The sequence below is a fragment of the Pseudopipra pipra genome, chromosome 9 (genome assembly GCF_036250125.1).
Source record: "Pseudopipra pipra isolate bDixPip1 chromosome 9, bDixPip1.hap1, whole genome shotgun sequence".
Taxonomy (NCBI): domain Eukaryota; kingdom Metazoa; phylum Chordata; class Aves; order Passeriformes; family Pipridae; genus Pseudopipra; species Pseudopipra pipra.
The window spans coordinates 2,436,476-2,460,519 of NC_087557.1; the positions used below are offsets into that span (position 1 = coordinate 2,436,476).

General features: G+C 42.1%; 1 protein-coding gene across 3 annotated transcripts in view; it reads right to left on the bottom strand.

The window, feature by feature from the left end:
* The window catches only part of RGL1 (ral guanine nucleotide dissociation stimulator like 1), a 53,827-nt gene that overhangs the window by 4,445 nt on the left and 25,338 nt on the right, over nucleotides 1–24,044 (bottom strand). For all 3 annotated transcript variants that reach the window (XM_064664077.1, XM_064664075.1, XM_064664076.1), the window contains 11 exons: nucleotides 15,063–15,247; nucleotides 11,818–11,942; nucleotides 10,948–11,163; nucleotides 7,690–7,793; nucleotides 6,583–6,667; nucleotides 4,607–4,696; nucleotides 3,369–3,455; nucleotides 3,107–3,139; nucleotides 2,184–2,305; nucleotides 1,785–1,874; nucleotides 366–549 (listed from right to left, as the gene is read on the bottom strand). In XM_064664077.1, the coding sequence (XP_064520147.1) occupies nucleotides 366–549; nucleotides 1,785–1,874; nucleotides 2,184–2,305; nucleotides 3,107–3,139; nucleotides 3,369–3,455; nucleotides 4,607–4,696; nucleotides 6,583–6,667; nucleotides 7,690–7,793; nucleotides 10,948–11,163; nucleotides 11,818–11,942; nucleotides 15,063–15,247 (1,321 nt within the window). The remainder of the gene's footprint in view (nucleotides 1–365; nucleotides 550–1,784; nucleotides 1,875–2,183; nucleotides 2,306–3,106; nucleotides 3,140–3,368; nucleotides 3,456–4,606; nucleotides 4,697–6,582; nucleotides 6,668–7,689; nucleotides 7,794–10,947; nucleotides 11,164–11,817; nucleotides 11,943–15,062; nucleotides 15,248–24,044) is intronic.

Sequence of the window (24,044 nt, forward strand, 5' to 3'; positions counted from 1 at the left end):
CACAGGCACCCCTGCTCCAGCTGGGAGCCTTCACACGAGTGGAAATAACACACCCTTCCCTCTTTGCCATTCTTCTTGAAACTGCCCCCTTCCTTCCCCTGCTGCTCAGGGTTTGCCTTTCTCTCCATCTGCTTTGCTCAAAAGCTTCCTGGTAGGATCAAAACCACTGGAAGAGGCAACACAGAAGGGATTGTGCAAGAACCTGACTGGATCACTTCCAGTTTTACACATTTATCTCTAGTCTCTCCATTCACGCTGAAAGCAACGCTCTAGTCAAGACCAAGAGCCTTGGGCAAGGGTCACGGGGCTGCAGCATGCAGAGCCTCTCCCAGCTGCTCATGGTGGCACCGAGGCCCCAGCTGTACCTTTTTCAGAGGGTCCTCAGGACTGGAGATGGGAGTCACACAGACATCCTCACTTTCGGAGTGATTAAACTCACACGATGAAACACTGGCCGAATCCGTGCTTTCCCCAGAGCTCCCTCCTAGGGGAGAGCTCTTTGGGGGTTGCTCTTTGGGTGGGGTGATCACATCAGTGCCCAGAAAAAGTCTGGTATGGGGGAAAAAAAAAAAGGGCATAAAAGCCAGTAAGTGAGAGCAGAACAGAGCAAAGCTTGTCACTTGCTTCAGAACTCTTACATGTTGTTTTGTTTTCCTATCTGGAGTGGCCTATTGTTTTCATTTCCTCCCTGTTGTTTATACAGTTTGTCCAGAGAGTTTGTTAACACACCAACACAATACCTTCCTGACCCAGTGTGCCCACCAGCTGCAAAGCCAAAACTGGAGCTCATGCCCCACTATCATGAGATTCCCCTTTGGTCTGTTAAAATTTTCAGGTTCACCTGCTCGGAAAAAGGGCTTCAAAAAGGGCAAATTCACCCTGCTGCCAACTCCTGCCCTCAATCAAGGTGCCACAGATACCAGTTTCCCTCTTAAGAGGCTGGAGGTGTACACAAGAAAGGGTAAATTAAAGGCTCTCCCTCTCCGAAACTCAGTCCTAAATGCAGGTCAAGTGAATTGAAAGGAGTGTCAAAGAAAACAAACTGCTACAGTACACAAAGTGGAGAAGCAGGGTGCATTAGATGCCACGTCAGGATGCAATTAGTGACTTAATACAGTTTAGAAAGGTGTCACTCACTGCTTGTCTACAGTATTCATTTGCAAAGCACAGAGTGCCAATATTTTGACTTCAGTCTTTGAGCTCTGCTTTATTCCTGTTAGTCTCTTGTTTCCTGTCTGCTTACCTTCATGTCCCTGTTCTCTACCCACCTCCTGTTTAAATCTTTGTGGTATTCCATCAAATTGGACCACGTCCCCATGATTTTTTCCTTCTCCAGCATCAAGGCAGATTGTTTCTACTATCAAATGCCTTTTTGCTAACCTGAATTTTCATATTAAAATCCTGCAAGGAATCTTTGCATGTCTATAGCAATTTAGACTAATAATAGTCCAGACTTTATCCTCATTTCCTCTGTTTTGCTGCTGCATTCAGGGAAGTTATTACACAATAGGTACTGGATTTAATCCAGCACTAAAACTGTTCCTTTTTCCGACACCTTAGGAAGGGTTCTTTGTTCCTAAACTCTTTTATCATTAATAACCCCCATGACTGCTTCTAACAACAGAAAGGGACAGCTTCAGACACAAGGATGCCTTTCTCCTTAAAGCAACACAGGGATCTGGATCCACAGCCAGGTTCTGCACCTGATGAAATGAGCACCGCTTGTTTTGAGTTATTAGGGTCCATATTCCCACCCCAAACCTCCTCTGCCCCATCGTACTCACGTGCTGATCCTTTTCACCATGCTTTTCTGGGATTTTGGAGATAGGATGTTAGTATCAGCAGCTGCTTCCACCTCCCGTGACAGTTTGTAACTGCAGGACAGAGGCCACTGGGTTAATTTTTTACAGACAATACTATGAGTTATACATCTCAAAGTAGCAATAGGCAAGAAATTCAGAAACCCTTCACAGAATGTTGCAGCCCCACAAAGAGGAATGTTGCTCTGCCTACATTTTACCAGGGTGAAAGGGATATTTCACCGCTGTATAATAGTTTTTAAAACCAGTGCTCTTTAGTACGTGTGAGTTCCTGTTAAGAGGAGAGCTGAAGGCTGCAATAACCTCCCTCTAGGTGTGTGTGAGGTAAGAACATCTGCTTTGCCAGCTGGAATGAGAACCTACCTCTCCTCCTCGGTTAAATGCCGCTGGCTCCTGAACCACTGGATGAATTTTTGGTCTGGTATCAAGCAATAGCTGTTGCATGAAGATTGTAAGAGCTTAATTTGGGCAATGACTTCAAATTCCTAAGAAAAGAAATAATCAAATAAAAATTTAGAATTAGAAAACAAGATAAAACCAAACAAACTCATTCATACACTAAACATATGCAACAACAGATCCAGGACAGAGTTTGACCTGAAGTTCAGTTTCAGTTGAGTGACTATTTCAAGAACCAGTTTTTCCAAATAACAGAGGTGGGTTTTTTTCCTCAGCATCCATAATGTGCACTCACACTTGTTCCAGAGGAACATAAAATGCTACCCTTAATATGCGTGACCAGAGCATGCTGCTCTTCTCTAACTCCACTTGTATACACGCTTTGCCAAAATAGCTCGTAATTGTTTAGAGCAGGTTATAGAGCAGGTTAGGGCAGGAAATGGCTCCATCACAGCCAAATCCAAGTCTGCTTTCAGGCCCCAGGATTTGGCACAACTTCATTTAGGCACAAGTAACCTTTACTCCTACAGAGCATTACTTATCTCTGACCAGCAAGGATCTGGCTGAATGGAAAGAGTGACAGCATTTATTTCTCAGTCCTGTGGTTTGTGCTCTGCAGCCTTTTACCTACAAATAGTTTATTGCAGCAGAAGGAAGATATTTACTATCTTCTGGAAAGCAAAGGTCTCCTGCCACCAGGTCATAGGACAGACGCAGTCAGGCAAAGGCTCAGAGCATGAGCATTGCAGGGATCTGTTCTTCCCTCATGGACTTGCATTAAAATTGCTCAGGCACATAAAACAGCTGCTAAAGACAAATGGCCTTGCCAAGAGAATGCTCTAAAAGAGGGTATTAATAAACCAAAAATCACAGAGCATTCCACTTACCCTTCGTCTCTTCTCAAAGTTGATCAGGCCACCCTGTTTGAAGGAAAGAGAAGGGATCAGAGAAGAGCTAAACCTGTCCCTTGAGACAACTGCATTCAAAGTCACACAAGATTCTTGTTAGTAACACTGCATATTGCTTCCTTTTTGATTTGAAAACAGATTTGTAAGAGCTGCACAAGAACCCAGCAGAAGATACCAAAATAGACACAGTGCTGGGAAGGCAGGCAGGATATTTAGGATTCAAAGAAGTGCCCCAAATTACCTCGACATAGTCCTGAAGGGCTGTGTCAAGCATGATGAGATCAGTGAGGAAGGTGCCAAGGTAAGGGACTGTGCCTTGCATCACTCCCTGCAAGTGATCAGAGCAATGTTGGATTAATTAACTGAAAAATGATAATAATTAGAATTCTAGAACACCCCTGTGTAAGAAAATGAAATAAAAGTAATCTGCTTAACCAAACAGCAGTCTTGTAATTATGTTTTCTTTCATTACATCATTCTCATTATCTAATCTAGAATTTAAATCAAATTCCATTGAGAGCAGGATGCTCTCACAGATATTGCCAGGTGGGTTTGTATTGCAGTATTGCCACCATTAATTTCCAACAGTGGGTCCCCAGGAAACCCTGCTTGTGGAAGAAGCGCTGAGGACTAGGGACAGAGTCCCTCAGTCACCTACTCCAAGAGGAAGAGCTGGGGAATGGTCCTGGCCAGGCTGTGTGAGCCATTTCTGATTCATTCCAGTAGGTTTTTAATTCATGTGTTACACTATGTAACAGTCAAGTCAAGGCACAGACTTTTCCCTCTAAGAAGTGACCATCTTCCCCAGCCATCCACTGCACTTTAATGGTAATTATTCACATTTTAAACTTCTAGACTGCCAGCACTTGCAGAGTTCAGGCTGGCTCTACACTTGTGAAGGAAACACTTGTTTCTACCATCCAGAAGGAGCTGTATTTTTTCCAGTCAAACAAACAGATAGACAAAAATCATATTCAGCACTTTGGCCTCCCTATCCCAGATTTCTCTCCCCCTGTGCTTTTAAATCTTTGCCAACTTTGAGACAAAAGCCATTTTCACCAGCAGACTGGAACCCAGACGCATTTTACAAAGCAATCTCTGTAAAAGCCCCGTGCAATTCTCAAGCTGGTATGTCAGAAGTTTCATGACCTTGCTTAGAAGTAAATGAGACTTCTGCTCTGGCCAGAGCTAATTTTCCTTATCACAAGTACTACAGCATTTACAGCATGTGTTTTACTACATGGAAATTGTATGGCTTTCCCATGTTTCTCTCTAAAGGAGTAGATAATGGAATTCTTTCTTGTAGGACAGATACAAGACTGCTGAAAATGACTGACACAAGTTCATGTCCATCAATCACCTGCACACTCACTCTGGTAAAGACCTTTCTAGCTTTTGCTTCTTACAGAATTAAGAATTAATTACACCAGTTAGGGTTAATCATGTTACCAAAAAGGGGAGGAAAAACCCCAAACACACCTTATTTTTTTGAAGTTGCAGTCGCTTCTGTGACTTTTTCTGATTTTCTTTCTCGCTGCTGTCCAGATTCGCAAATTTGGATGTTGCTTCCTGTGAGGTAAAAAGGGATTAAAGGCAATTAATGGAGGATCCAAGTGGTAAGCTGGAAACTACACCTGTGTAAAATAACTGCAAATATGTTTAACCAGACAAGCTGGGCTAGCAAAATTATTTGCTTTTCAGGTACATATGTGTAAAATCATGTTGATTTTCTGGGACTTGGACACTAATTGGGAATTTTGGATAAAATCCCACAAGAGGACTATACGGGAATTTTTCTGTAAAACAGCTCTACTCTGGCCAAAGCTAAGTGTTGCTGCAAATCTCCTGAGAGTTTAAATCAGAGAAGCTTAGACATACTTCAGGTGTCCAGATGCTTCCCTGAACTCTATCCCAACACTCTTGACCCTCAGGATTTGTGTTTAATTCCCTAATCAGGCCTGCTGCAAGTAAACATCTCCATCTTATGTAATGCTTTGCTGTTTTTCTTCTGCTGGAACACCAACACAGAGAACCAGCGACTGCGGCTTATTGACTAATCCAAAACCGCGCAGGAAATGAAAGGAATAGGTTTCCATCCCCACAGCTCCAGCTTTCCTATGAATGGATGAGCTATTTCACAATAGATCTTTAACCTTTATTTCCCTGGATATGCGGGGGATGTTGGAGTCACTGCTGGTTTTCTCCAATGGTTGGATAGACGCGACACAAGTCATTATGAATGTCTGTTCAGAAGGAGAGAACACTGCTCCCTCTCTGTGCCAGCCAACCTGCTTCCTAGGGCATTTTGTCTGCTCTACACTTGGATTTGCAGGCTGGATAGGCAAGGTCAAACACAGCTTCCCTAGAGAGACTATTTATAGTGAAATAAAACAAAGACTTTGAGGATTCAGTGGATAATAATCCTCCAAACGGCCCAAAATGAAAAGTAGGGGAGAGGTTCTAGCTATTCTGTGGAATTTTTCTCTCACTGCTTTCAAAATGTTTTGCAAATCTACTTAGGGAAGCTGGAGAGAGTGATTTGCTGGGAGCCAGAGGTCTGGGCTCAGATTGAGTTGTTTTGTCTGCTAATATTTAGTTAAATAGGCTGTTTTGAACACACATTTTTGCCTTTATGCTTATTATTGTCTCGCCTGCTTTAAAAATTACCTACAGATATTGATAAATGGATGATAAACAAAACAGACTGACAGGTTTGAAGGTGTTCACCCACCATTCCTGAGCAAAACACAGTGTTCCAGATCCCAAGGCAAGAGGGGTGAGGGAGAAATGCCAGACTGACTGGACAGAACTGCCAAGGAGTAAACTGGTTACCCAGTTTATAGGAACTTTTTTTATGTAAACAGAAAAAAACCTGCCACAAACATTCCTTAGTTCCTGCAGAATATAACCTTTCCCTGCTTTCTTCCTCACCCCTCTCAGGCTCCTGAGCTTGTTGGGGTTCACCCAGGGGAGTGCACAAGTCAAACTGTTCCAGACAGAGCCTGCTTTGTTGTCCATCTGGCCACACACAGAGCAGGAAGCCTGTTCCTTCAGAATTCCCAGCCCTGTCCTTCTAGTTCTAAGAAAGGTATGGGATAGTCAGATAAACATCTAGAATTAATTCCTCAGCTGAAGCTGAGTGGAATTGTTTCCGTGAACTCAAAAGCACTACAGTGGTGCAACCCAGTGGGCTGAAGGGCTGCAAGACCTGCTGTCCCCTCGGATCCACGCTGCTGCAGCCTGCTCTTTGTGGGCATCCAAGTGCCACGGGCTAATACTAGAGCAAGTTCTTCCAGGAACACAGAAATCAGCTCTCAGCCCAGCAAAAAGCCCAGGTTTTACCTCCCTGAAGCACCACATTTGGTCACTGAGGGGGACATGAGCTTTGGCAGCTGGTTACAAAAAGGGTTAACCTCGGATTTAATTGAGATCACAGGCCCCACACTAATTCTCACCTTCATTAGCAGCTCTCTACTTGTCAGATAATTGTCATGGTCTGAGAAGATCTCAGACAGCTCTTCATACATCAGCAGGATGTCCCTGAACAGGAAAAGATTAAATCATTTAGGTCATTAGTAAGCACTCAAAATCAGATCAGGTTTCCATTGTTTTCTCATGAATCATTAACAGTTGGGCTTATAAAAGGTGATGTCATCAGAATGCATCCAGTGAGATGCTGCACATCTACTGGGAGCCTTCCTGGGATCTTCTGTTGCTCCTAGTCAAGTCAGGCCACACAGACCCTGAGCAGGGTTTTCAACTAAACTGCAAAGTGTGAGACTGGTGTAAGAACAGGTTAAAGGGATAAAAAGAAACAGAAGAATTGCTGAGAGGTAACCCAAGTACTTAATTTTTGCCCTGTTCCATGCTCTCTGGAAAGCTGGAAGCATTTAAGTGTGGGAAGTTTTCTCTTGCCCAATACTAGATGGTATGGGGAAGCAGAAGGCACATCCCACCTCTATGTAGGGAAAATACAGAAGGATACTGCCTGGTAGAACGATCTTTAAATTTATCAAAGGCAAAGAGATCTGTTTTTCCCAAACTGAATGAGCAGAACACCATCTTTTCTACACAGAGACCTCTGGTGTCTGTGAGGCAATCAGTAAATATGCCAGGTAAAGAATTATTAATACAAAAAGGTGTTCCCCTGGAAGAAATATTATCTTCAATACTAGATTTTGTAGTTTGAGGATATATTTTATGGAAATATCAGGACTAGATTAGTGAGGGCCTGTAGCAAGCTGGACCTCCTCGAACTTCCTGGGAAACAGGACAACATGGAAAGATCATGGTGACCTGGGAATGGTGTGCACGAGCTGGGGGAGTAGCCAGTGCCACAGTTTTTCAAAAGAGGTTGTGGAAGATCCAGTATGCTAAAAAGGACAGAATCCAGTAGGGATTGCCCTTGGGGATGAAAGAGGAGCTCACAGCAGGGGTCTGAGCCTCCCAGGAACGGGAGGTTCTTCCAACAGAAGTGATGTCCCTGAAGAAGCAGAACAGCAAGAGGATGAGAAGCAGGAGCACTGAGCTTTGTGCCCTCGGGAGCTGAGGGGGAGCCTTACTTTGAAACACACATCCAGGTCGTCTTAAGCCGATAGATGGAGTTGGACTGCAGTGCTGAAATGATGGCCCTCAAGGAGGAAAAGTTCTTCAGGATCCTACATTCCTGTGAAAGGAGCAGTTAGAGACACAGGAGCATTAAATGGCAGCATTACAGAGACCTTAGAGCTCTTCTCTGACCAGTGTCACGCCTGTGACAGGTTCTCACTGCTGAGCAGGCAGCTGTGCAAATACTGAGCATCAAAAATATCACTCCTCCCTCTACGTACCAAACACTTTATAGGCTTTGGCATTTATATCTTATTTTCCTCACTGCCCTGTATTTGTGCTTCCAGCTTCCAGTTCTCCCAGTGAAAACAAAAGTGGAACCAAGTCCATAAAGCCAGGCTAAAAGGCACAAAGGTTGCACTTCTTAAAAAGCTCTTTATAAGTACCAATCCCTTTTACCCTTTAGGGGAAAAACAAGGCTTTGCCTCTTTGTATATGGTATTTAAAATATAAACCCTCAATCATCTAAGTGTCAATTAAAGACATGCAAAGGAATAACCTGTTATTCAAGTGTGTCTACTCTCTTTAAAGAGAAAAACCTTCCCAGCTTTTCCACAATTGGGATCACAAACATTTCTTATCCAGCTTCTCTGTAGTAAAAGCTTTGATGGAAAAGGATAAGGAAAAACTTAATTCTCAAAAAGAGTAGCACAGATTCCTGTTAAAGCAGATGGAAGCCAGAAGGAGGGGGCAAGTCTGGTCTGTGACTCTTCAAGAAACTTCCTGGAAATCTGTTGGTGGTTCATGAACAAAAGCACGGGCACCACAAACTTCAGAACAGGTGTCTGTACATGCAAATTCAGCAGACAAAACACCTGCCAATTTGACTGCAGCACAGAGATGAGAATGTATTCAAACTCCAATTCTGCTTCTGAACATTTTATGGGGCTGATTATTACCCCAGTAATGCTGATTACCTAAAGGATCCTTACAGTGAAAAACAGACATGGATTTATTTCCTTTGTAGGACCAAACAAATGTAAAGCAACCTCAGCATAAGCAGAAGTCAGACCTTAATGCAGCAACTCTGTTCAGGAGTTGCATTAAAAATGATTTAACAACTAAGGCAAGTACATACTCACCCAGTTATTTAGCTAAAAAAAAGGTCTTTGTGTGAATTAGGAGGCTACATTTAAGTGTAGCTTAAGCAGAGAGGCTGGGCAGACAGCACCTGAAGCAGGTGGACAGTTACGTAAGACAAAGACCAAGTTCAAGATCAGGTGGTAGGACATGCCAGACCTGAAAGCTATTTTTGCATGGTTTGGGGCCAAAAAAAGCCACATAACAGCTCTTCTTCAGGGACTGGCATGTTTAAGAATGAGACCTTTCTTTATGTTCAACTTGAAATTCAGGTTAGGCAGAAAATGAATTCAGAGGCACAAATTATCAGCTTTTCCTTTTTTTTCCCCAGTACCACAGGAGTTTGGACTGGAAGATCCAATTTGGAACCATCTTGACTTAACTGCATATTGTATAATTTAAAGGACATTAGGAATTCAATACTGGATTTAGTGTTCTCAGTGATTTAACTGACTGCAGACTAAACTTGAGCAAGCTTTCATTTGTATTAAGAAGAATTTTTAAGACTGGTTTGAATAACTTTGTTTCATGCTGTGTCCTTCACAGGGAGAAAACCAGAAAGAATCCTGTGCAGAAACAGTGTTGATTTAAAAAAATGTAAGCATAACAGGATATTAGTGATTTAATTTTTACTTCTTATTTTTAAAGAAAATATTGTTTGAGTGAAATTGGCTGCTCCTGCTCAGGAACCTCAGACCTAGGTGGAGCAGAGAGGACTGGCAGTTGGAAAAAGCATTCACTTTTCTTTGAAACCAAGAAAATGGATCCAAAAGTCACAGAGATAACAAACATGGAACTCCATGCTGCTACATTACAGGCTTAGATGTCAGTGAATAACTGCACTTTAATGAGTGGATTATTTTCTAATTCAGGCACCTAACTATTCAAAACACTCATTTGCATGCACAAAGCAAGCAACTTTCCTCAGAAGTGGGCAACTAAGTATATATGCACCCAGCTGCTGTACATGTGCAATTATTCTGTAGAGCGTGCACATGCATTTTTCTGATGTTTAGCTGCGACTGGAGCATTTAATTATGTGTACGAACTAAGTACAGGGAGAAGCACTGGATCAGCAGAGGTGGAGAACAAAGTTCTCCATCCACAGAGCAGGTATGATGAGAGCAGTGCCTGTCCTGGCTTCCCTTCTGCCTTGTGACGATGAGGGAGCTCTTCATCCTTGCCAGCCCAGGCTGCCCCACGAAGGCCCTTTGAGCTGGTGCCCTCTGCAACCCAAAGATCTGCATGTAGAAAATAAGGAATCAAACTTCCCAATGCCTTCACACGGGCTATAAAGCATCCATTAGATGATAACAAAAGCAAGCAGACGTCAGTGCCACAGGAGAGGTGAAAGACCTTCCCCATACCAGTTTCCTGAACCATGCAGTTGCCAGAGCTCAGGTACCGGGACTAAATGCTGCTTCTGGAAGCACAGAACTGCATTGTCAAGGCTCTGTCTTGAGGTTTTCCTGACTGCTTGTTATGTACAGCTCAGAAAGAATCCATGTGATTCTTAGAAGTCAACACACATCCCTGTGGAAGTGCTTGAAATGTTCTCTTACAAGAGAGACCTTGGTTACTGCCAGCTGCCCAGTGCTCTGAGGGGAGTTAAAAAGGTGACAGTAAAATATTAAAGACAAAAATCTAAGAAACTATCAAACTAGAGTTATGTAAAGAAGGCATGGAAAAAACGCTTTCATGCAAAGATTAAGAAACATGGAATCTGCTATAAGAACCACCTAGAAGCTCTGCTGAGGCACATGGAGAACAGGAACGTGATTCCAGACATCCAGCAGGGCTTCACCAAGGGCAAGTCCTGCCTGACCAATTCAGTGGCCTTCCAGCATGGAGCAATTCCATCAGTGGACAAGGGAAGAGCTACAGATATTGTCTGTCTGGACTTCTCTAAACCCTTGACATGGCCAAGTAGCAATTCCATTTCCATGGTGGGGAAGAACTAAGGAGAGGAAGGGCAATATTCCTTTGGTATCACAAAGCAAATCAGGTTAAAATAGAAAGAATTAGAACTAAGATGGCCTGGGACCAATGTGTACAACCCCCTCCTCCCCTCCCAACTCCCTCACTCCAAGGCACCTGCCCAAAAAAAACATTAAACAGAAGAAATGCTTTACATGTGCAATATGAATCCACTTCTCAATGATCTTGGCTCTCTGCTGGATTTTGAGCTCCTTGGTCCCCAGGATAGTGCTGACAACACATTTGGTAACTGTGTTGAACTGAGTAATGGTGGCTCTGACAGTAGGAGCCAGGTTCTTGTTTTCTTTCTTATCCCTTTGAGACCAGATGGATCCCAAACAGTGGTAGGGCACAACTTTCTTGAAGAGCATCTAGAGGGAAACAGAGGTGTGGTAAGCCAGCAGGATTCTCCTAAATCTCTTTTATCCATGAGGACAAATGCAGGTTTTACAGTATGAACTGGATTTAAATCTAATACGGTATTCAAAGATAAATATTTGGGGTTTTTTAATTTAAAATATACATTTTGGCATAATCTTTACAGGCTTGGTGCCCTAAAAGAACTGTCAGTTAAACAGTACTGGGAAAAAAAGGGACACCTTTATATTAGTAGCATAATCAAGGTGAATTTTTTTTATATAATGATATTTTGAAGGAGATTGATACAGACAAAGCAAATTAGAGCACTACAGTTCAGAGAACCTAGACATCTTCAGGCCAGGTAGCAATATAGTCAAAACATGCTATTTCTCAGGTGTCAAGTCTTAAATTTTGCAAAAAAGGCGACAAATATATATTCCCACTTTTTTTTAAAAATGAAACAAAACACACCTTCAGTATGACTGAAGGCAAAAGCCCAGTGACTGAAGCAGTTGGAATAATGACAGAGCTGTGTTCTGTGTCCCAACAGCAGACCTGTTCTAGAACACTATACTTATATTACTATAACTTTAAATAATATATACTATATATTATATAATGTTATATAGACACTTATATATAATTATATATAATACTCTACATACCACATCCATGTATGTCAACTGTTCTGCCACAATATGGTCTTGAAAAGAGGAGAATTCTTCTGGATTGCTGATCTCCAGTTCCTCTCCATCAACCAGGTCACTGGAGGAAGTGCTACAGAACCCATCTGGACAGGATGGAAACCAACACTCAGTAAACTTACACAGCAAACAATGAATCAAAGCAGGTGTTTGTTTATTTTGAAACATCCCTGTATTACAGCAGAACACCCCAAGGGTCCTGCCTGATGTAATGGCCCCACTGTGCTGCATACGTGACAAAAATGACCAGAAGATTAAATTGGCAAAGTAAAGGTGGAAGAAAAAGGAATAGAGAGAACTGAGATGTTCAGGTTCTCTTAGCAGAGAAGTGGCTTATCCCATTTGCTATTTTTTTCTGAAAGAAAAAACATCACCATCACTCCAGCAAAAATTCCTTGTTAACAGTGCAGAATTTTGTTAATTTACTTTCCAGTGTTTATAGTTTTAAAAAAATTATCAAACTACAGAGGGATGAGGCTGCAGTAATATCCCCAAAATATTGCATGAGGAGTGCTCTTATATCCAGAAATAAAAGGAGAAATAATATTTTTCAGCACCATTTATGGCTACATGGACTATATCGAGGAGGGTTTATTCCACCATTCTTCACCTTTCCCTCTCAGGGAATTTTTCCCAGGAAAGGGAATAGAGTGAGCACCTACAGCATTCTGCTGAATGCTTCTAAATTTGCACTGGGCAGCAGAGAAAAGGTGAGAGAGCAGAGCTTTCCCCTTCAAGGAACCTGACACAGTGTAGCAGGGAAAAGGTTTCACAGCCATGTCACCTTTTGGCTCCCAGAAGTTGGGAATAAAAAATTAAATGCCAAGAAATATGCCCTTGTTTCCCAAACAGAAAACCCCTCAAAATAAATCTTAATCCTTTTTACTGTAAGGCAACAGTAATTCCATAAGGAGGGAGGAAAAATTATGGACTTGTTGAAGACTAACAATGAAAGTACTGAGTTTACTACTAGTGAGATTTCATTAACAAAAACAAAGTATGTTATGCAAGACTTCATACCCAATTAAAGCAGAACATTCAAGCAACAACAGCAGATAAAGTGATACAGAATCATTGTTTTTCAAAATACTTCATTTTTCCTTCCTTCATTCATTACCAAACGATCATCACTGTAAATTGCTATGGTTTTGATGTAACAAATTATATCTACAGGCTGATTTCCATCTGTACATTTGAATTGCACAATTTACTGACAGAGCTCAATGTGATAAATGGAGATCTCTGTTCCAGAGTTACTTTCCTGTGGCTGTTTTATAACAATATGCATAACTAAATGGACTTCGACTGAACTATTACAAGAATCTCTCTCTTTTTGACTTTGTAACTCCTCCTTTCCCTTTCAGCTCTTGAAATTCAACTCAAAATCCTCATCACTGAGTTGCAGCCCTACTCAAAACCTCACAGCTCCCTTAAAGCCAGGTCCTGGAATGCAATGCAAATTTTCCTTTTCTTTTTCCATGCCTTTTTTTCTCCTTCATAAATGTGTAACCAGTCTTCTCCCTGCTCTACAACAAGCTGGAATCCTCTTGTACTCAAGTATCTCATCATCTCCAAAGCCCTCTGATCCATTCAGCCCTCTCAAAGCCTGACTGCTCTCTTGACTGCACTGAGAACAACCACGTGCCCCTTCTGAATTTGCTATCTCTGTCTGTCCTTGCTTTGATTTGCTCAAGCTGCAAGAACTGGGGCCAGGAACAGCTTTTATCTACCTGTCTGGCACTGCAATCTAACTACTGGCATGGCTGATGGAAGCACGGGGTGGAGGTTTGAATACCCAAGTCAAGTGGCAGCACTGGGATGCAAATTTGTAAATTCAGAGCACAATGAATGCTTGGGAACAATAATTATCATCAAGGATTGCAGACAACATACTAAGAATTTTGAAAGAAATCTCTGAAATGTACAAAGATGGAGCTCTGATCAAGTAAGGCAATCCTAAATCTCTTCTCTGAAGACTCCACAGATTAATTTTGTTATCCTACTCTTATGATACCCTAATTAGCAGGCTCTATTCTGCTACAATTTGGGAAATGTTATCATTCAAATTGACTCATCTGTATGATTCAAAAAAGAATATTTTCAGCTGTTACTTGAGGAAACAAATGCAGAACAGAAGCAGGCTGCTGGAATCTTCTGTTCACTCTGAAGAACAGAGGACCCAAATAGAGCTCTCTCTAGCTTGCTTTGTTTGACCTGGGGGAACCCAACCCAGGAAAGGTCATCAATGGGCACATATTAGCCATCCTGTACCTGTGTTCAATAAGGAAGAGGACTGGGCTCTGTGCATTACTCCTTTTTATGTTAGTGACTGAGTTCATTTGGCATTTCACAGTATTATGCACTGACATGGTATTTCTGGAACATCCGGCAGACATGATTTTTACGGGATGAAAGGGTTTTTTTCTACCATTTCCTTTATGACATGAATTATTCCCTCTCATCCCTCTACCAAAGCTGGAAGTTGATTCCAGTTCTCATTCACATACTATGTGAGCTCCTATGACTTTCCAGCTCATGCCACAGGAAGCTTTCTGAGCAGGATAAGGGGATGTGTCATGCTTGATGGTGCACACAGATTTGTGTTACTACAGTTCACTATTGTTCCAGTAGACTGTGACCCCCAATAACGTAAGTTTTTCCTCTGTCCTTGGATTCCAGCATCCAGCCACTCCAATAGGAAAAAACAGTCACAGACACTTCCTTTGACAAGATGGTAACTAGGAAGAAAAGCTGCAGGACAACAAACCTGTGACTCAAGCTGTATTTTGTCACAGCTCTGTTTTTTGTTGGTCAGGGGTTTCCTTGTGTGTGTGGGGGGGGAATTTGAAGTGAGGAGCCCAGCTAGAGAGCAGCTGTGTTTTAACTCAACGGCATGGGAAGTGTGCTGACAATTAACCACTTGGCTGCTGCAGCAATCTCAAAGTTTTGGCTAAATATTAGAGAAGTGCTGGGTTTCCCAATCCACCCCAGAACAGACAGATATGGGGACCTATACTGAAAGAGTATTTCCTCCCTCACAGAGCCCCACACAGAGATTTAAAAAAAAAAAAAAAAAAAGAAATGAGAAACAAGCCACTGGTGAGCCTCACATTATTATTGATAAGCATGAGAGGTGTTGAAACATGGTCCACATAAATCCCTTACAGTCTGAGAGAACAGAAAGACAGAAGTGAAAGGTAACTCACCAACAGTTTCCGCTTCTTGGCTCTGGAACTGCTTCAAGAGGTTCTGCACCTTACTCTCCATGTCAGAATTGGGCATATTGTTCTTCAGGTAATCCAGCAACTTCAGCAAACATGTGTGGTCAGGTGGCTCTCTGAAATCCTCAGAGCACTGATCGAGCCAGGCCCGTAAGACTGATGCTATTTCACTGGAAGCAAACACAGAGAGAACACAAGGTTTGCATACAGCTGTGCTGATGGAATTGGAATTGTATGTACCTACAACTGATGTACCTGTATCTAACAGAACAAAAAACACACCCAGTTGAAGTATCTTTGCTGAGCTGCGCCATGGCCACTTCGAATAACTACCACACTTTACAAACATAATCAACAGCAGAATGTAATTTCTTCGTTCCCTCCTGTGCCAGTGGGAAAAGCTCAGTGTTTGTTCCATGGCATATTGTGGGAAAATAGCAGAGAGGAAACAAGGTATTCATGGCTCCTTCCAGTGGAAGTGCTAAATCAAACACTTCCTGTGGGGCCTTTCACCAGTCGCTGCTGCAGTCTGGGGACCAAGCTGAAGCTGCATATCCACACCATATGACTTGTTGTCTGCAGTCTTTGTACTAAGCTTCCCTGTCCATGAAATCTTGGGTTTCATGGAGGAAAAAGGTGTCTAATCCTGAAACTAACCCCCAGGAGCACACACAGTTGGTGGGATTGCCTCGTCTGTGAGGATAAAACCCTCACTGGCACATGTGCAGCATGATGCTGTCCATGCCAAGGATCAAACTTGAAGCACCAAGAGAACTGAACCCAGATGACACACTGTTCCTGCTAATCTTGGGGTGAGATGTTTAACTAAAATATATCAGCAGAACCTTGGTTTCATTTTTAGCCCAAATACAAGGAGGGGCTGTCAGATTACACTGTGCAAAAAAGCATCTCGCTCATGCTAGCAGTACAGGAAAAGGATGCTTAGGGAGTTACAGGACCATTGGATTTTGTTCAGGAAACTCATCCCAGACTTTCTTACACGCATGCAGCTAAAAGGACACTAACTGCCCATGGACAATCCTACAGACTGGGGGGGATGAGGGGAAACAAAGCTGATGAATCAGCATGGTTTCCACCTGTCCTGAATGGAGGGAAGTGATCTGTTTATCTGCTTTTCCTGGTTTATGTAGGTTTTCATCCACACCCACTTATGCAGATACTGCACAAACGTATGCTTGTGGGAATGCCCTTAAATCCTGCATTTGCAAGGAATTTTCATCATTTCAACTTGATTTTGATAAATAAGACCAAGCTATGTTTTCCAGGAATAACTTAGACAGTTGTTGACAAATTTCAACTAAGGGTGGAAAAACCAGAAGACAACTGGAAAATAACCAAATATCTTAATGCTTTAAGCTCCTTTTTTTCAGAATAAAAGGTACAATAAACATCTAAACTTCCTGAGAAAAGAGCCTGAAGATTTCTTCTGTGTCACTGAAACCATCAAATTTCTTCCAGCCTGGAGAGCTCTCCTATCAGAGCTGTGTACAAATACTGGCACATTGCTGCTGCAAGTTGGGAAACCACAGCAATCTCTGGTTAATTCAGCTGCTCACTGGCATCCGAAATAAACCAACAGTTAAATAAGAGTAAAGAGAATTTCTCCCACTCTCCGTATCTCATCTGAACTGTATTGGTTTTTCCTCAAAACTCAATTAACCTTTAATCCCATACAGATTTCATTTTACAAGTCCCATTCCATTTAAGTCTGTTGTTTCTTCTGTTTCTTGCCCTGATATTGTGGCAACTTTGAATTTTCAATTAGAGTATTTGGATATCTGTCAGTAATATTGTTTGGTTAGGCTTGCTGACAGGAGAAATGCTGGAATTACAATTTCAGAGCTACAAAAAAGTATTTACAACCAAAAATTAACATGCAAACACATTCTGGATTTCAGGTTTCACTGCAAACATGAAACACACTGTGCAGCTTGGAAGACTCTACATTTCAAAACCATTTGGACGGAATTTTCACAAGTCAGCTCAGGCAAACTACCACCATATGTGCAACAAGTACAGCCTTCATGGTTTAGGTTAGTGGTGGCCAAACTTTTTATCTGGAGCTTCAGGACTGTTTTATTCCCTCAGAACAGGTATCACATAACAGCCAATGCTCCATGACCACCATGGCAAAGCCAACAGTGCCAGCCCAGCTCCACATCCCAGTGCCAGGAAAGGCCACAACAGACAGATGTGCCTTGCTCCATGACCAAATTGTGCATTTCCTCCTCCTCCTCTGTGCTCCTTTTCCCCACCCACATCACAAACTCAGCATCATCCCCACTGGTTCCACCACGAAAACTAGGTAGGGTATCCTATTCTTACGAGCATTTATCAGCTCAGCAATGATCTGGAAGGAGGAGCCTCTCCACAGAGCAAGTTCTTGTACTAACTAATATTGTTCACACAGTCTTTACACTAAGCACAGTTTCCAGAGGCTTGGTTGGTGGCCACTTTCATAAGCTGAAGAATAAACAGAGTTTAAGACAGACACAGTCTTCCAGAGCAGGGTGAAGAGTTCACTGCTGTTACAGACACTGATTTTTGCCAGCAAAATCATTTCAGTCAAGAGGGGAAATAGGAAAGAGAGAAGAGGTACACTGTGCCCTGCTGACCTCCTGTTGCCCAATTGCTTCACTGGTGTGTCAGGGAATGCAGCTTTCCAACAACGGGTTGGAGACTTGCCCATATCTTGCAGTAGCTTTACATTTACTGCCCTTGTGAAGAAACTCCGTGTACTCGACAGCCCCAGATAGGAACGGGAGCCTTCCAAGAGCTCAGACAGGAAAGAAACATCACAGACTACATTTTTCATGGGTTGATTATAAGCTATAAATTTTTCCTTTCTTGCCTATAAGAAAAAAAAAAACCCTCAATGTTTAACTCCTGTCCTGCCAACCACAGGCTCCAGGTTCTGCTCAGCAATGCTTCCAAGTTTCACACTTATCAAAAAACCTTCTGAATTCCACATGTGCTTTGCTTGAAGCCCATCTCTGAAGGTTCCAGTCTCCAAAACCTACCTAGTGTTAGGTGGAAGAAGTGTATCTGAGTCTGTCATTCACAAACTGGGAACAAAAACTACTCACCCACTCCCCTTTGCCCAGGAGCTACCACAAAAGCTGGGTGATGGGGCAGCTCCAAGTCTGACAGCTCTGTTAGCTTAGAGGGCACAGAGAAGGTAGAAAATGAGACCTTCCCACCCCATGGCCACATGGGAATTCTGCATGCTCTTGTCTCAAAAGTGAAAACAGCTATAACAGTCCTGAAGAGATCTGATAGGAATTAGAGATCATTTCTTCCTGACAAAAAAGGCAAAAGCAGCATTTTCTTCCCGCCACAATTACTTCTAAAGAACGGGTAGAAGGGAATCTCAACAATTAAGGAGAACCTCAGTTGCAAAAGAAAAATAAATGATTGATTTCTTATGAAATTATACAGCAATGTGCATAAAATTATCTGTAATTTGCCAAATGCATACTTAAGGCATCAACCTCTTTATAGAGGGCTACTCCCTGTCTTCCACTGTCCATGCAATAATGCTTGCTCACACAGACTAAATTAAGACAGCTGCCTTTTCTCAGTTTTCCTTGTTAAACCAGGGATAAAATCAGGGGTAAAACGGATGTAAACCGCAAGCAAAGGTTGCTGCAAGGGTGGCTTCTCACACCCAGCCTGTTTATAAATACTGTCCTGATGACTTCCAGCAAATGTCTGCTCCTTCTGATTTGGGAAAAACTCATTGAATAACATATAGGAGGCTTCTGCTGGGACACAAAAGCCACTAAAGGAAGAGCTCTGCTAGCTGTTCTTTGTTTTAATTGAGATGCCAATCACTATTTTTCTTTCTAATTATTCTTGTCTGCTTGGTTCTGGTTGTTTTCATAACTCTCCCACTCCTCCACTGCTTACCCTGCCCCAAGTTTGACTCTGCTTCTCATGTAACCACATTGGTTTCTGCTGTTGTTTTAGCTTAATTGGCTTTACTGGAATGAATGCTGATTGTTGCTCTCCCAAATGCATCTTAACTGCTCCCCACCATGGATTTCCCAGGCATCAGAAGCTTCCAACTAATTTTCTTCCATTTGTCTCACATTCCTTTGGTGTCTGTTGTCCTGGAATACAATGTTTCAGGACCGGTTTTATTTCTACAGTGCTGTAACTATGCACATTGTTTTCCAGTGGGACTGTTTGGTTCAGGAGGAATTAAAAGACAAGTTTTTGGTCAGGAAGGTCTAAATGCAAAAAAAGCCATGGGAGAATGTTTGTTTGTCACTATGAGAAACTCCAAATGCTGTGGTATTGCACTGAAGGTTTTGGTATTTACTATTTTAGTGCAAAAGAGGAGAGGTAAACATGCAAGACATGCCATGTGGTTAAGTGATTAATTCCCTAATTTTCTCTATTTGAACTGTTTCCCCCAGTTGCTATGGTATGAAACAAGGAGAATTCAGTTTAGCTTTGAGTTGCTTTGTCTATGGTTTTCATTGTGCCACATTCCAAGTTTTAATAACAAATAAATCCCACACTTTGATAATAAAGAAGATGCAACTATGAGCTGACATTCAAGACAAGCAAAGAAGCCCCAAGTATTCTGCTTCATTTCTGTGGCCTGTCATTCATCTGAGGGAGAGAACCACCAATGCACTCCAAACCAGCAAACCAAAGCCAGTAGCAGAAGGAAACCACAACCTCATAGTCCAAGAGGAGGCTTGAAAGGACTTTTGCTGTGACTCAGAGATTCAAAAGCCTCAGGACTCAGCCATGGCAGTGCTAATGTTAGACCTCTGGAAAGCAAACAAACAAAAAAATCATGGTCCAAGTCCACAAACCAACACGGCAACATTGTCTGCCCCTTGAAAAACCCTTCCTGTGGGTAATCTCAGGTTGCTACTACTGTTTTTTTGAGCAAGGTCTTCAAGTAACTCAATTCAGGTAACGCTGACCTCAGCTTCCCCGAATGCAAACATTGCAGGCCAGCCTGGACCGCCAGCCCGGCCTTTTCTCTGTGTGTCTGGGCAGGAATGAATCACTTCTGGGAACAACACCGACAGAAATCTTTAAACCTTACGGTAGCAAACTCAGCACCTTTCGTGGATGCAGCGTGATGTGCTGCCTCAGCTCTCCAGGCACAGCAAGTCACCTCAGTGCCATGTGCTCAGCACGGCTGGGGACCCTCACCTTACTCAGAGGCACCTCAGCATCCAGGGAAGCCATGACTTCCAAGAGGTACAAGCAGATATGCATGATATTTTAGACTTTGAGGGCTTTATGGTTCTTTCTCTGTCCTCAGCCAGGTCCTCAGTGCCCACCTTCTGGGAAAGCAGTGTCTGCATGTTTAATAAATCACCTCTTTAAATTCACTGAGCCTGTGGGTTTGGGTGTAGTTGTCTGCCAGCAATGGATTGGTTGCCTGGAGATCAAAATTAACGCCATCTTTCGCTAGGGGAAGGAAATAGGGCACAGATCATCCTGCATACAAACCCCAACCTTTTAACAGCGAGTTAAAAGCTCATTGAGGAACTCTCCTGCTCTGAAGAGAGATCAGGGTGATCAGGTCCTATCACCAGAAGCATTGTTTGTAACTATCCTGTGGGCAATACACAAGCATTTTGGGAGGACTGAAGGTCCCAAACAGCACTAGTTGTTTGGCTTGCTGATCCCCTTCCCAGAACCCGTAAAGGTGCTTAAGATCTCCAGGAAGTGACTGTCTCATTCAAGCTTCCCATGACTCCTGGCTAGTAAGGTGCAAAGAGTCTTTACATTAGATATGACCAAGAGAAAGAACTACTTTTTGCTCTAATTTCTTTCCTCATTTGCTTTTTGTCAGATACTGTGTACCAAATAACACATTTGAACTGTATAACCTCATTTAAAAAAAAAAACCCAAAACAATAGCTGAATTATAGTACAAATTCTATGGGCCTCTCTCTAATTCTTAATGCTACTTGTCATACTGATAATTTTTGTTTGTGTTTAATGTATATATGGTTGTATTCTGAATTGTCACATATTGTGGTGTTATTTCTAGTCTCTTCTTTTTTAAAGTCAACAGAAGTCCTACGCTAAAAAACATGCAGTGAACAGAGAACTCCAAAGACAACAACAACCCAAGATGAGGAGGGAACTCTGTCACACCTTGACACAAAAACATGCAGAACTCAGACAGAGCACCAGGCAATCTTGTTTATACGATGCAAGGAAGAGCAAAAAAAATTGCTTATAGGAGGTAGAGGGTCAAGTAAGTTACTCCTTACAACTCTTATCAGACAACTAAGAGAGACGTATTTCTGAAATACAGGCTGAAGTCCATCTCATTCAGACATTTGACTGGAATATATGACCTTTGCTGGACTTAATTCTTCTGTTACTTGTGACCATGAACCTTCTGACTGACTGAAAATAACGTGAAATGTGGAAAGCAAGCTAGTGAATGTGAAAAGGTAAGGTGGGTCCTGACAGGAAAAAAAAGGCAGGTTGTTTCAAGCTTACAAAACTTTTGACGGTGTTCATAACTCATAACTGTAAAATCCAAGGCATTTTGAAAGTTACAGCACCTTTGTTTAAACTATATATTAGATGAAATTTAGATCTAACAGGGATCTAACAGATCCCTGATGAAAAATACAATTTTTTGACCATTCCAGCAGCCCAAAAATGATAGGAATGATGTTTAAGTGAACAGGAGAAAATCCCCTTGGCACAAGGGATCCTTAGAAGGCATGTTTCTGAACATAGCTGAAGTGATCTTGGGTCAGTAACAACTATATGTCACTGCAGCAAGTGTGAAAAGTGTGTGCTGGCTCAGCCCCAGAATTTGGAAACACAAGGGCAGGTTTATAGCTCCCAAAAGCCTCTCAAGCAAGGCTGTGCCACAAGTGTGCTCAAGGCCTAGTGCAGACCTGAAGGTTCTGCACTATATAAACATTGGGTAGAATACTGACATAATTTAAAAAAGAAAAAAATCAGATAATTTACACACATCAGACATTCTCCTCAAAATACATCACAGCTCTATACTACAAGTGCAAAAGCACAGAGAACTTCAGTGTAGAAATCGGTAAGCTGTGAGCTCACAGTTCTTCCCACACGTACCCCTAAGATTTTGCAAAACTTCACCCTTTCTTTAAAGCTCCATGAGGTATTTAAACAGCCATACATTCATCTGCAGTTGCTTTTAACTTCTGCTGCAGTTTTTTATGTCAAACCACTGGAAATGCTTTAAATTGCATCCCCATTTCTAATGCCCTAACTGGATTTTTAAAGCCTCTAAACTGTCACAACAGGAGTCTGACAAATCCAGAAGGTCTCTAGCCACAGACCACAGGCTTCCCCATGAGATATTTTTCCTCTGAGAAATACAGAGTTAATGGCAAGAAATAACATGGCTCTAATGCTTCTTCCTCTTATTTCTCCAAGTCATATAAAACCAAGAACACAATTATATCATGTTTCTGTTCTATGAGAAAAGAGGGTAAATGCAATTACATTGGAATTATCCCAGACAAGAGAAAACCTGACCTACTAGAACTACATGTTTCACAACAGGACTACAAAGCCAACCACTTTTCCAGATACCATTTATCATACCTAAGAGACAAGTAGCCAGAGCAGCTGAGAGCCATGGAAACTTTTAAAGAAGGAAAGTGAAGTCACATTTATATGGGATCTGCTAAAACACGTACACCTGACAAATTTCTTTGTTGACAACTTCATTGTTGAGCTTTCTACAGACATGTAGTTAGGTAAAGGTATCAAACTCACACATAAAAGGTATCTTATGAAGGCCAAAGGAGTAAAATCAGCTGTGCTGAATATACTAATGAAAATTCTGTCAGAAAAACTCATCAGAAGTTGAGCTACCACAGGGACAGGACACAGGCTCCATCTGTTTGTCAGTCCCCGGCTGAGCAAAGGGGTTACATGATGATCCCATGCCAAGAGGGAGGAAACCATTGATGCAGCAGGAAGCAACTTGACAGGGTTGGTAAACTTTGTGTATGTCAGTAGGAAAACAACTCCAGTTAAAACCAAACCAAAACAAACATGCTTCTCCTAAATGTTATTGCCCTTGCATGCTCAACTCCAGGCATAACAAAAACTTGATGCAGTTTGCCCAAAGCCTTGGTGACAAAAGTAGCGTCAACATTATTTTCACCCCTTTTCTCTCTCCACTTCATGGACTGCTCTGGGTCCATAAAAAGGCAGTTGGGGGATCCATCCCAACATGATTTATACCAGTGAAATGATCTTCCACATCCCCAATATAAATCCCTAAAGTATTTTGCAAGAGGGTACTGCTTTAGCTCATGTTTTATGACTGAGATAGGGCGAGGTTCAAATAGTTTGCCCAACATTGGAAGAGACCCTAGAGCTCAGTTTGGATGGAAGGGAACCACTGGCTGTATATTATTGCCTCTACTCACTCCATAATGCTGCTTTCTTGGTGCTTGTGACCAAATTTTAACTACCAGCTGTTCTTTGATGAGTTCTCATGGTAAATTAGGAGGAAAATATTACAGCAGCCAGGAAAGAATTGGTAAGTCGAGCTCCTATGTCCGAGTCTCATGGGGCAAGGGGAACAGAAAACCAGTAACACTGACAAAAATCAAGCATCTTCACACTGTAATCAAATATAATGACACATGCCACAGTGCGTGCAAACCACAGACGTCAGAGTATAAATGCTGATGACCTAAGGCACATTTTACACCCAATGTCTAAAGATAAAATGCTAGGAGGATAGCCAAACCACCTTTTTCTCATTTAAACTGCAGTTCAAAACAGCTTTGCTATTTCTCTTGCAAATTAGGATGACCTCAGAATTTAAATTTCACTCTAAAAGCAGCAGTGTAAATCACAGGGGCACTAATGGAAAAGATACATGCATACACACGTTGTCTGGAACACCCTCAACTTTGGTGTGCAGGCACTGCTGTAATGCACAAT